Genomic DNA, 12785 nt, shown 5'->3' with positions numbered 1-12785 from the left:
CAAAATATGAGGGAACTAGATCAAATCTCATATATGTTAACAAAAATGATATAAAGGTAAATTATACATATTGATAAAGAATTCTAAGAACAAATTAGATGGAAGTCTATTATAATCAACTTATTAGCGCACACATATGATTAATCTTAAATCTGATTTTCTTATAATAATTAAGACAAATATTACATCGATTAAAACTTAACGATTTCTTTTGTGACAATTATTTTAAATTACTTTTCTTCTCCATACTCATTTCATTTTAAAGAAAGTAAAATTCGGTGTGTAATAAGTCCACACATAAAAAAATCTAACAAACCTATCTAGATACAGAATATAAACATTATTTTTTGTTTTATTTCTCAATAAAAAATAAATTAAAGTTTAATAATTATACAGTAACTTGTACTTTTTTTTAACAAAAAAAAAATCGTTTCGATTATTCACGAAATAAAATTGACATTAAAAGTCTATTTGTTATCACGAAATTTGGAAGTTAAATAATTTGAAAAGTAACGTAAAACGAATATTTATTTATTAAGTAAATGGCCTATTTTTTATTTTTTTCCCAACATTTAAATTGATATATATATATAGAGAGAGAGAGAGAGAGATTATTAAAAAAATTGGTAACAACAAATTTAAGTTCTGCATTTAATAAAGTAGTCTGTTCGAAGAATTTGAGAATTAATTAATATTATAGTGAAATTGTTAGTATTAAAAAATAATTTTTGGTTTTAATAGTGAAATATACGTTTAAATTTAAATTTTAAATACAATTTTATATATTAAAAAAATTAATTTACCTTCACCCTTTTATTTCTGTGGGAAAAAATTCAACCTCATTTCTAATTCATTATATATATATATATATATATATATAAATTTATCTGAATATGATTTAAATTGCATAAACTAATCACTTTATAATTATTATTCTTTAAATTTAATCTATATTTATTTTAATAAATATAAAAACATATTAATAATTTATTATATAATATAATTAAGTTTAATTTTTTTCAATCACATTAATCATATCTATTATAAATATTTTATTTAATTCCTTTTATTTTTAATCTAATTATCTCACTTTATATTTTTTTTTTCCACCATATAACAGTTGAATCAATCTATTGGAGTTGGCCTATTAGTGAGGAACTTGAATTCTTCACTGAGATGCCAGATTTAACTTTCGTTGTTTACATTTTTGTGACCAGAAAAGACTGATTAAAAAACTTGTGACCCCAAAAAAGTATGTGTTCACTTAAGATGCATTGACTTAATTTTGTTCAGTTCCTAAACGCGTTATTAGGTTCTCGGAACATATATTGTTCTGAAGGAAAAGCTTGCACTTATGATTCTTTTGCAATCATATAGTAAGAATTTACTTTTGTAATAAATATGTTTAATAAAATATAAATTATTAAAACAAAATTTTAAATTTAACCGAACAGCAACACAAATAATGCTTATTATAATACTCTTGGTAAGGAGAAAATTTACATATAGATATTATTAATACTGTTTCCTAATCAAATTTAAAATTTATGTCGATAATATGCAAATTAAATATTTATTAAATAATATAGAATCAAGTTAAAACTTTATCTTTAATTAGAGAACAACACTAACTACAACAATTATGATTGACTGCGAGAGTAATGACAATAAAAAATCATCAATCACCAAAAATAACAGTGCCTTTAAACTAAGAACCAAATTCAAAATATCTTTTTATTTGAAATTGAATATAAAACCGTTTTAAGAGGGTTAAAAATCATTTAAGTACACCATCTCCCCAATCACAATTTGTTTTAAAAATTAGTTTGAAGACAAAAAAACATGTAACCACGCAAACACACCCTCTCACCAGATGCTTGTGGTTCAAAACTCTCTTTTTATCTGTCATAAAATGCTTTTCCATTACCCAGTTGTTGCCTTGATCAAGGTCATTTATAAAAAAGAAGTGAATGAAATATTATTCGGAAATTTAATTACCATCGTTAATCAGTTATTTTGAGATCTCCGGGTGGATCTAAATAGAGAATACCTACAAAGGAGAATGAGACTAAAAAGTCATTTGTGTGTGAGACATTTTGATTCATCAGTGCTACCTTGTCACTCCGACCAAAGTACCTTGCAATGCAACACAATAAATAGCTCACAAAAGCTAATAATGCATTATACCACATACGACTTCGGATGTGTTTGTAAAAGTTACATTATGTAACTTCAGTCCAAGGAGATAAAAAACACTTCTCTCTTTCCTGCAACAGAATGTGTGAATGACCATTTAACAACTTTCAAACATAAATCCTAGTATCTTCGAGTCCACTTTATATAATCAAACATGTTTCAAACATCCACTGTACATGGTTAAATAAGTTATGACTTTCAAACATAATTCATCATGGACCAAACAAGATGTTATTTCATTTATCCCTGTTCAAGTATAACACTAGGCAAATGATCTATTAAACACCATCAAGACAAACTACGGAAAAATTATCACCGGCACAATATAGATGACACGGAGGAAACATTTAATCACTGAAGATCTAATTTTTCCTCGAACACATCACACAAACTATAAACAGGTTATTGATTACTAATTACAAAATGAAAAAAAAAATGCTATATTACCTGACTGCAAACATGTAAAAAGGGCGTGAATTTTCTTACAAGGAATTTATTGGCATCAGAATAAACAATCTCATTGATTGCCACTGTTTACTTTGATCTCAATGAATTCCTCAATAGGCTGACGGCATATAGGGCATTTATTGGATTGAATTCGCAGAGCATTCGCACACTCACTGCACATACACTGGAAAAAAACACAACAGAAGTAATATGAGAAAAATGAATAAAAAATATACATTCTGTAAAGTGATGCAGGTACGAGTGGGTATAATATATCTAGGTATTGATGGAATGTTGATGTAAATCATGAAGAAAGGCTGGGGTACCCCTTATTCAATAAAGATATAGTTAAATTTGGATAAAAAAATTTAAATGAATTAATCTTCTAGCATAAATTAAAAATAATTTCAAAACCTTAACTTTTTCGAAGGTCCTCTCATCTAACTCCCACGAGCATCTATGAAATTGGTAGAACTTGAGTTTCTTACCTTGCAAAAGTCCTAACAATGGAGTTTGACAATAAGTTGGACTATAACTTAACCCGGGAAGTGATTAGTTTGGAAGGGTAGAAAATTTTGGGAGTCTGTTATTATGCTTCATCTTCTGTTGATTGCTACTCATCACAACTAGTGAGTTGTAACAATATGTTTCTACACTCTAATAATACCATGCTACACTGATTAAGAAAAAAAACAGGGTTTGACAATTGAAAAGCGCTCATCAGTTAGTAAAAGTAGTCCAAACTAAGTTAAAGTGTAAATAAAATACACAAAAACGGTGTACTATTGCTACTACCTGTAAGGATTTTACTACGAAGCAACTAGTACATTTATGGCTACTAGTCAGGAAGAAACAAAAACACTGTATATTCATTTCACCTACAGTATAAGTGTAAGTCATGATATTTTGATCTACGATTTTAAACTATATGCATGATCAATCACATGAAATATCACAACCTTGAAAACAAAAAGATAGGAAGGCAGGAGAGGAAGAAAAGAAAAACTAAAACAATATTAAGACCACAGAACACCCATTAGTTCCTATTAGAATTCTAACAATGAGCTCGGTTTTCCATAAGCAATTTCATGCAAATACTAGTTATGTTTCAAGGGCTACGAATCCGAATGAACCATAACTAACATTATCCCCATGATATCTTAACTTCCACAAGCGATCTCATGCAAATACAAATTATGCTATTATCCAGTTTTGTTTCTGTGTAAACATAACTTCTATTATTCACAAGAACCAATTCATTTCTTCCTCTAAACTGATTATCTACTCCACATATAAGCACATTTGAAATGAAACTTTACCATATGTCGACAAGGTAAGACAGCTGTATCCTTTGGTTCAGTCATGCATATGACACACTCCTTCCCGGGATCATTGTCGTCAAAATCAGCTGCGGATGAGCTTGCTATTCCAAATAACTCTCTCAACTCATATCGAACACCATCAATCCACAAAATCTGCCTTACTACTTTTATCAGGAAAGGACCAGCACCATTACTTTTCTCTAAGACACCTTGCGTTATTTGCATGTGAGGTGATGCATCTAGCACAGAATCACCCGGAGTTTCATCTTCTGAGGGTGTTTTCAAACTTGTTTCGGCACATATTACAAGAGGAAAGACATCTTCTTCAGGTGAGGGCTTTGAAAGATCATCCAACTCAAAGAAGCCTAGGTCAATTCCTGTTCCAGGAGGCTGGGAAAATGTCTGGCCAACTCCTTTCTGAAAGGGTATTTTGACTGGCTGAAATGCATCGGGAAATAATGGAACAAATCTACATTTTTCTTCTTCTTTGGCAAAGTAGAAGACAGTAATGCTGCCAATCACAATAATAAGGAGCAGAGAATTAGAAAAGCTAAAATATTTCATAAAATAGGTAATATTTACTCAATCTTTAAACTTTCGCTTCTTAAGAAATTCATTTCATATAATTAGATAATCAAAGTATAAAATAAATCGTAACTTTAACCCATGAACATGTTTATAATGCAAATGCAGGGAGGAAAAGCTCTTGGGTCCAAGTGAAATTTCCTACCAATTGGTTACTCTCTAAGTCTTCCAATGTGATTCAAAATTTTGAAATTACTCGATCTGGAACACCAATTGGAGTTCTTGCTTAAAATTCATTGAAATTGTTGCAAACTTCATTCATGTTAAAAATTTGTCCTACATATTTTTGTTACATTAAAGAGAAAAACACGACACTCCTACCTATACTCAGGGCGTGAAGAGTAGAGTTATCTGAACACAGCTTCACTAAAAGACATAGAACCGATGACTTAATTAAGGATACTTGGCCACAGTTTGTGAGGCCTAGTCAAACAAAAGGTACATTGCGGGGTTTCTCATGGATAGTGAGACAGCAGGCACTAGAACCACGAAATGGGCCACCATTGGGGTTGGCCACAATTTGCTGTGAAAGGCAAACTCTCCACTAACCTACTGCTCCTCTATCATCGCACCCGGGCACTGCAACACCGCGTACTGATGATAGGAATCTTACAAAAAAAAATTATAATTTCACGATAATTACTTACAAATTTTATTCTGATTTAAAAAATAAATAAAGACACGATACCACTATAGCAGGTATTCAATCAGTAACCTCCCGAAGTTAGCGTGCAATCTGAATTCATACATGAATCCTAAATAAATTGATCCAGGTAAAATAAGATAGCGTGGCAAAACTTAATCAACCGTTATGTTTAGACTCTAAAATCAGAATCGTCTTGTGAATAGCGCGGAATACCGTCTTATGAAGCAATCCAATTTTCAGAGGGTTCGGAGAGAAGAGTGAAAAAGCCTTACCTGCCATCGTAGACAGCATCGAAAACGAAGGAAATGAGATGATGATCGGGGTTTTCCTGGTCAACCTCGAGGCGCAGGGTGTCTTTGTGGACGTTAACATAGTTTCTTATCTTCTTCGCGGCCTGGTGATCGACATAGGGCGGAGGAGTGGATTCAGAGGCGCCAGTGGCCGCGGGCCACACGCTAGGTTGAGGGTGGTAGAAAGGTTGGTAGTGAAGGCGATTGGGCGCGGAGTTGGCGTAGTTGGGATAGGCACTCTGGTTGGGGTAATAGAAGGAAATGGAATGGGTCTGCGGCGGTGGCGGCTGTGGTGGTGGAGCCAAGGGAGGCGGAGCGGCATAGTTGTTGCTGTGTGGGGCGTAAGTGGTTGTGGAAGGGAGGAAGTAGCCCTGCGGTGGCGGCGGAGGGGGGAGGTGGTGGGATTGGGGAGGGTAATAGTAAGGGGGAGGTGGGAGTGGAGGCGGTGGATTTTGGATGTAATTGTTTCTTCTTCTGCCACTCCATGATATACCCATGGGAGTAGTTGAATTCAGAATCAGAATCAGAAACAGCGAGATGATAATGATGATGATTATGACGACAAAACAAAGTTCCGAATCGAATGAATGCGTGTTACGAGTGAAATTAAGTCGAACCCAGTCTTTTGTGTTCTTGCTCTTTCCACTGATTTCTTCAGCTCTCTTTTTTTCCCTTTACTTTACTTCATTCATTCTATCCTTAACCTAACTATTGTTTGATCAGGTCCACCCTCCTTCCTTACAACCATGTCTTTTGAGGAAAATGACTTGAAAAATATATACATCTCATTATTTATTTTTACTAGCCACATATTATATAGAATATATAATACTAAAAAAAATTGGAAATAAATAATTTTTGTAAGAATAGTTTTAAAAGATTACGTGGAAAAATATTATTTTTATAATATAAAAAAATCTTCTAAGTCTTCCATGTTTGTATTAGTTGTTTTTAAGTTGAAACTATTATGTATTTTAATTTTATATATAATAAAATTGTGTAATTTAAAAATGACAGAAGTATTTATTAAAAGATATATTCCAGTTAAAGATTTTACATCGATTATTGTGTATAAATGAGTGCAAAACTCATCTCATGAACTAATTTTATAAGATTTTGAGTTAGACTTAAAATACACTTCGTATCATCATTATTAATAACTAATTGATAATATGTTTAATTTTTTTTTGCGTTAACGATTTTATTCAACGGTAAATAAGTTGTTTAAAATCATGTTTTCTTAATATTTTCATTATTTTTTAGGACAATTTTGATAAAGTCACCTAAATATGATGTTATTGATAAATTGTAACATTTTGTATTTTGTGTTAGTCAATCAAATGGTTGGTGGTGTTTTTGTTTAGAATTGGTTTCCTGGACTTATATTTTTAAATTAAATTTTAATAATTTAAAATAAGTATTAATAATTAAAAATATATTGTATCACTATAATTATCATTGAAAAAATAATTTTTTTTGTCTAAAATAATACTAAAGGCATGGTCATATTAAACAAAACGTATTAAATTTAATGTAGTGAGTATGAAAAGGTAATTGTTGAATATTAATTCTATTCCACCATAGAGATGTTGAATGGTGAAACCTTAGATTGTAACATGTCCTCTGACCTTTGACAAATCTTTGATTGACCCCACATTTTTTTTTTAAAACAAACCCCATTTCTTTGAGACCACAGTGTACAAATTACAGCAACCCAATTCACCCTCCACACTGTTATTATATATAGTGTGTACAAATAATTTTGTTTGTTATTCCTTTACACAAGATAACAAAAAACTTTTATGCTTGATGGCTTAAACATTACTTTAATATCAAACATAGTTGCTGGTAAAAATGACTGGACAATGAATGTTCGTATAATTTGTGTATGGTGTGTTCCTGATAAAAAAATAAATAAGGGAGACTAATAGTCTAGATGATCTTATTTAATGAAGAAGTCAAATATCATTGTTTAATTATATATAGTATTTTAAATATGATATGAAGTACAATATTATAATTTTATATTTTTTTTGGTCTGGAAATACTGAGTAAAAATCATTAGTGAATCAATTTAAATTGAAAGAAAGTTGTATTTATTTAATAAAATATAAATCATGTGAACACAGAAATAATATTATTTAGTAAAAATAATTAAAGTTTGTGAGTTTCATTTTTTTTCTTTCTATTATACCAGTCCTTAATACTATAAAATCAAATGACTACATCGAGTTGATGATAATTGAAAAATATATGGACACTCGATAAAATAGATTATATTTTTTAGTAAAAATTTAATTAAAAATATACAAATCTATAAAAAAATTTAAAACTTAATTATATTATTTTTCATTTGAAAAGATATAAGCAATACAAAATAATAATATATCCCCATTGATAACAAAAATTTAATTAAGCCAAAATAATAATAATTACATGCATGTGTTTTTCAACTCACTTTCCTTATGATTTCCCTTAGAAGATATGATTGTAAGGAAGGAGGGTGGACCTGAAGCAATTGTTAGGTTTAGGAGAGAATGAATGAAACGAAGTAAAGTGAAAGAGGAAAACTATAGAAATCCGGGGAAAGAACAAAGAACACAAAAGGGTAGGTTCAACTTAATTTCCCACACAACACGCATTCATTCGATTCGGAGTTCTGTTTCATCATCATCATCATCATCATCATCTCACTGTTCTGATTCTGAATTCAACCACTGCCATGGGTATCTCATGGAGTGGCAGAAGAAGAAACAATTACATCCAAAATCCACCACCTCCACTCCCACCTCCCCCTTACTATTACCCTCCCCAATCCCACCACCCTCCCCTTCCGCCGCCACCGCAGGGCTACTTCCTCCCTTCCACAACCACTTACGCCCCAAACAGCAACAACTATGCCGCTCCCCCTCCCTTGGTTCCACCACCACAGCCGCCGCCGCAGACCCATTCCATCTCCTTCTATTACACCAACCAGAGTGCCTATCCCAACTACGCCAATTCCGCGCCCAATCGCCTTCAATACCAACCCTTCTACCACCCTCAGCCTAGCGTGTGGCCCGCCGCCACTGGTGCCCCTGCCTCCACTCCTCCGCCCTATGTCGATCACCAGGCCGCGAAGAAGATAAGAAACTATGTTAACGTCCACAAAGACACCCTGCGCCTCGAGGTTGACCAGGAAAACCCCGATCATCATCTCATTTCCTTCGTTTTCGATGCTGTCTACGATGGCAGGTAAGGCTTTTCATTCTTCTCTCCGAACCCTCTGAAAATTGGATTGCTTCATAAGACGGTATTTCACGCTATTCACAAGACGAATATGATTTTAGAGTCTAAACATCACGGTTAATTAAGTTTTGCCGCGCTATCTTATTTTACCTGGATCAATTTATTTAGAATTCATGTATGAATTCAGATTGCACGCTAACTTCGGGAGCTTACTGATTGAATACCTACTATAGTTGTACCGTGTCTTTATTTATTTTTTAAATCAGAATAAAATTTGTAAGTAATTATCGTGAAATTAGAATTTTTTTTTTGTAAGATTCCTATCATCAGTACGCGGTGTTTCAGTGCCCGGGTGCGATGATAGAGGAGCAGTAGGTTAGTGGAGAGTCTGTCTTTCACAGCAAATTGTGCCCAAGACCAATGGTGGCCCATTTCGTGGTTCTAGTGCCTGCTGTCTCATTATCCATGACAAACCCCGCAATGTACCGTTTGTTTGACTAGGCCTCACAAACTGTGGCCAAGTATCCTTATTTAAATCATAGATTCTATGTCTTTTAGTGAGGCTGTGCTCAGATTTAACTCTAGTCTTCACACCCTAAGTATATGCAGGGCAAATTCGTGTATTCTCCTTAATGTGCCAAAAATATGTAGGACAAATTTTTAAAATGAATGATGTTTGCAACAATTTCAATGCGGTTTGTAAGCAAGAACTCCAATTGGTGTTCCAGATTGAATAATTTCAAAATTTTGAATCACATTGGAAGACTTAGAGAATAATCAATTGGTAGGAAATTTCACTTGGACCCAACAGCTTTTCCTTCCTGCATTTGCATTATAAACATGTTCATGGGTTAAATTTACGATTTATTTGATACTTTGATTATCTAATTATATGAAATGAATTTCTTAAGATGCGAAAGTTTAAAGATTGAGTGAATATGGCCTATTTTATGAAATATTTTAGCTTTTCTAATTCTCTGCTCCTTATTATTGTGATTGGCAGCATTACTGTCTTCTACTTTGCCAAAGAAGAAGAAAAATGTAGATTTGTTCCATTATTTCCCGATGCATTTCAGCCAGTCAGAATCCCCTTTCAGAAAGGAGTTGGCCAGACATTTTCCCAGCCTTCAGGAACAGGAATTGACCTAGGCTTCTTTGAGTTGGATGATCTTTCAAAGCCCTCACCTGAAGAAGATGTCTTTCCTCTTGTAATATGTGCCGAAACAAGTTTGAAAACACCCTCAGAAGATGAAACTCTGGGTGATTCCGTGCTAGATGCATCACCTCACATGCAAATAACGCAAGGTGTCTTAGAGAAAAGTAATGGTGCTGGTCCTTTCCTGATAAAAGTAGTAAGGCAGATTTTGTGGATTGATGGTGTTCGATATGAGTTGAGAGAGTTATATGGAATAGCAAGCTCATCGGCAGCTGATTTTGACGACAATGATCCTGGGAAGGAGTGTGTCATATGCATGACTGAAGCAAAGGATACAGCTGTCTTACCTTGTCGACATATGGTAAGATTTCATTTCAAACGTGCTTATATATGGAGTAGATAATCAGTTTAGAGGAAGAAATGCAGGTTCTAGCTTTAGTATTGGTTCATGTGAATAATAGAAGTTATGGTTCACACAGATAGATAGCCCTGGATAATAGCATAATATGTATTTGCATGAGATCGCTTGTGGAAGTTAAGATATCATGGGGATAATATTAGTTATGGTTCATTCGGATTTGTAGTCCTTGAACCATAAATAGTATTTGCATGAGATTGCTTATGGAAAATCGAGCTCATTGTTAGTATTTTGAATAGAAACTAATGAGTGTTCTGTGGTCCTTATATTGTTTTAGTTTTTCTTTTCTTCCTCTCCTACCTTCCCATCTTTTTGTTTTCAAGGTTATGATATGTTACGTAATTGATCATGCATATAGTTTAAAATCGTAGATCAAAATATCAGCACTTACATATATACTGTGAGTGAAATGAATATACAGTGTTTTTGTTTCTTCCTGACTAGTAGCAATAAATGTACTAATTGCTTGGTGGTAAAATCCTTGCAGGTAGTAGCAATAGTACATCGTTTTTGTGCATTTTATTTTACACTATTTCTTAGTTTGGACTACTTTTACTGAGTTATGAGCGCTTTTCAATTGTCAAACCCTGTTTTTTCTTAATCAGCGTAGCATGGTATTATTAGAATATAGAAACATATCGTTACAGCTCACTAGTTATGATGAGTAGCAATCAACAGAAGATGAAGCATACAACAGAGTCCCAACATATTCTACCCTTCCAAACTAATCACTTCCTAGGTTAAGTTATAGACCAACCTTCGGTCAAATTGTCAGGTTGGGACGTTTACAAGGTAAGAATGTCAAGTTCTACCAAGTTCATCGATGCTCGTGAAAGTTAGATGAGAGGACCTTTGAAAAAGTTAAGGTGTATAAGTTATTTTTAATTTATGCAAGACTATTAATTCATTAAAATAATTTATCAAAATTTAACTATATATTTATATTCTAATTTAACTCTTTTGCGCAGCCAAAATAAGGCTTATTTAATAAGTGGTGCCCCAGCCTTTCTTCAGTATTAACACCAACATTACATCAATGCCTAGATCAATATATTTTTTCATCCCTGCCTGCATCACTTAACATAGTGCATATTTTCGTATTGATTATTCTCATATCACTTCTATTATGTTTTTCCAGTGTATGTGCGGTGAGTGTGCAAAATCTCTGCGACTTCAATCTAATAAATGCCCTATATGCCGTCAGTCTATTGAGGAACTTATAGAGATCAAAGTAAACAATGACAATCAATAAGATTTTTTCTTCTGATGCCAAGTTGCAGGATATTGTCAATAAATTCCTTTGAGGAAAATTCCCCCTTTTTTCAAGTTTGCAGTAAGGTAATATATAGCAATTTATTTCTTCTTTTTTGTAAATTTAGTCAATAATCTGTTTATAGCGTGTGTGATATGTTCATGGGAAAATGAGATCTTTCGTGATTGAAGGCGTCGTCCCGTGTCATCTATATTGTACGGGCGATGACTTTTATGTAGTTTGTGTTGATGTTGTTTATGGCCTAGTATTATCCATGTATAAGGGAGAAATGAAATAATACGTTTGGTTGGATCATAATGAATTTTGAAGTTATAACATATTTTAACATGTACAGTGGATGTTTGAAACATATTCCTGGTGTGATTTATGTTATGCAACATATTTTGAGTTAATGGGGGCCAGAAGTTACTAGGTGTTGGATTTTATGTAAAATAAGATGGTTTTCAAATAATCACATAGAATAGAAAACCTAAATAGGATCTTGAAATCAATGATTCTCTCAAATAATAGATAAAGAGTATTTGTACCTTTCTTCATAGTGAGCCTACTTTTAGGTTTTTTTTACGAAGGGGAATGGGTGGATAATAGAAAGCATTTTCTAAAAAAATTAAAAAAGTAAACTTAAAAAAATTGTGCTATGGGTCGGTCAAGCGACCCTCAACTCACCATGATTATTATGACGAGGTGGACAAAAATGAAAAAAACAACAACCACATTCATATATTTTGAAAGGAAAAGAGGGGAATGAGACAAATTAAAGAAGTCAATTTTGAGACTTTCAAATATTTGATACTAGTTACCTCGTGATATACACATTCTTGATACATTTTTAAGTTTGCAATTGAAATAATTTATTAATTTTGTATGAGTGGAATATGTATTGGTCTAAATCTAAATTAACACCTAATTTTACTTAGCACACATTTCTTAACAATATGAAATGAGACATTCAATAAATGTGATTGTTAGTGCAAGAGGAGACAAAATCATGATCACAATGTTGGAGGATACAGAAGTGTATTTGATGAAGATATAGGCTAAGGAAAGATAAAATATTGCTTCATTACTGATAAACATTCTGCTAAAGATTCGAAAGAAATTAAATAAGGAATTAGACTTCACTATATTTTTTATGTTAAGGTAATGTGCAATAAGGAATTAGACTTCCATTATTCTTCAACAACAATGTTTTTCTTCAACAACAATTTGAGAGAGAGAAGTGTC

General features: G+C 32.8%; 2 protein-coding genes across 3 annotated transcripts; one reads left to right on the top strand and one right to left on the bottom strand.

Annotated features, from left to right (window-relative positions):
• Nucleotides 1-2063: 2063 nt before the first annotated feature.
• Nucleotides 2064-6273, bottom strand: LOC137832267 (putative E3 ubiquitin-protein ligase LUL4). 2 transcript variants are annotated; one of them, XR_011084529.2, is made up of 4 exons: nucleotides 5469-6217; nucleotides 3963-4476; nucleotides 2644-2827; nucleotides 2064-2267 (listed from the first exon to the last, which is right to left on the bottom strand). XR_011084529.2 is itself a non-coding variant. In XM_068640327.2 (3 exons), exons 1-3 carry the CDS (start codon nucleotides 5981-5983, stop codon nucleotides 2714-2716), a joined length of 1143 nt encoding a protein of 380 aa, XP_068496428.1. In that variant the 5' UTR covers nucleotides 5984-6273; the 3' UTR covers nucleotides 2405-2713. The 2 variants fall into 2 exon arrangements, 1 of the variants encoding a protein (XP_068496428.1); XM_068640327.2 differs by lacking the exon at nucleotides 2064-2267 and having other exon boundaries at nucleotides 2405-2827; nucleotides 5469-6273.
• Nucleotides 6274-7900: 1627 nt separating this feature from the next.
• LOC137832268 (putative E3 ubiquitin-protein ligase LUL4) lies at nucleotides 7901-11910 on the top strand. Its single transcript, XM_068640329.2, has 3 exons — nucleotides 7901-8720; nucleotides 9718-10231; nucleotides 11427-11910. The coding sequence occupies exons 1-3, from the start codon at nucleotides 8209-8211 to the stop codon at nucleotides 11538-11540; spliced, it is 1140 nt and encodes a 379-aa protein (XP_068496430.1). The 5' UTR covers nucleotides 7901-8208; the 3' UTR covers nucleotides 11541-11910.
• Nucleotides 11911-12785: the final 875 nt, after the last annotated feature.

The sequence above is a fragment of the Phaseolus vulgaris genome, chromosome 6, assembly GCF_051622355.1.
Source record: "Phaseolus vulgaris cultivar YP4 chromosome 6, ASM5162235v1, whole genome shotgun sequence".
NCBI classification, from domain to species: domain Eukaryota; kingdom Viridiplantae; phylum Streptophyta; class Magnoliopsida; order Fabales; family Fabaceae; genus Phaseolus; species Phaseolus vulgaris.
This window is presented reverse-complemented; position numbering and strand designations above follow the sequence as displayed.

What these genes read in the sequence shown, in the direction of transcription:
- LOC137832267 (XM_068640327.2), bottom strand. Translation starts at nt 5,983, where the DNA reads ATGGGTATATCATGGAGTGGCAGAAGAAGAAACAATTACATCCAAAAT. An exon ending in GATGCTGTCTACGATGGCAG is followed by an intron (nt 4,477 to 5,468) that starts GTAAGGCTTTTT and finishes TGTGATTGGCAG; the next exon opens with CATTACTGTCTTCTACTTTG. An exon ending in TCTTACCTTGTCGACATATG is followed by an intron (nt 2,828 to 3,962) that starts GTAAAGTTTCAT and finishes GTTTTTTTCCAG; the next exon opens with TGTATGTGCAGTGAGTGTGC.
- LOC137832268 (XM_068640329.2), top strand. Translation starts at nt 8,209, where the DNA reads ATGGGTATCTCATGGAGTGGCAGAAGAAGAAACAATTACATCCAAAAT. An exon ending in GATGCTGTCTACGATGGCAG is followed by an intron (nt 8,721 to 9,717) that starts GTAAGGCTTTTC and finishes TGTGATTGGCAG; the next exon opens with CATTACTGTCTTCTACTTTG. An exon ending in TCTTACCTTGTCGACATATG is followed by an intron (nt 10,232 to 11,426) that starts GTAAGATTTCAT and finishes ATGTTTTTCCAG; the next exon opens with TGTATGTGCGGTGAGTGTGC.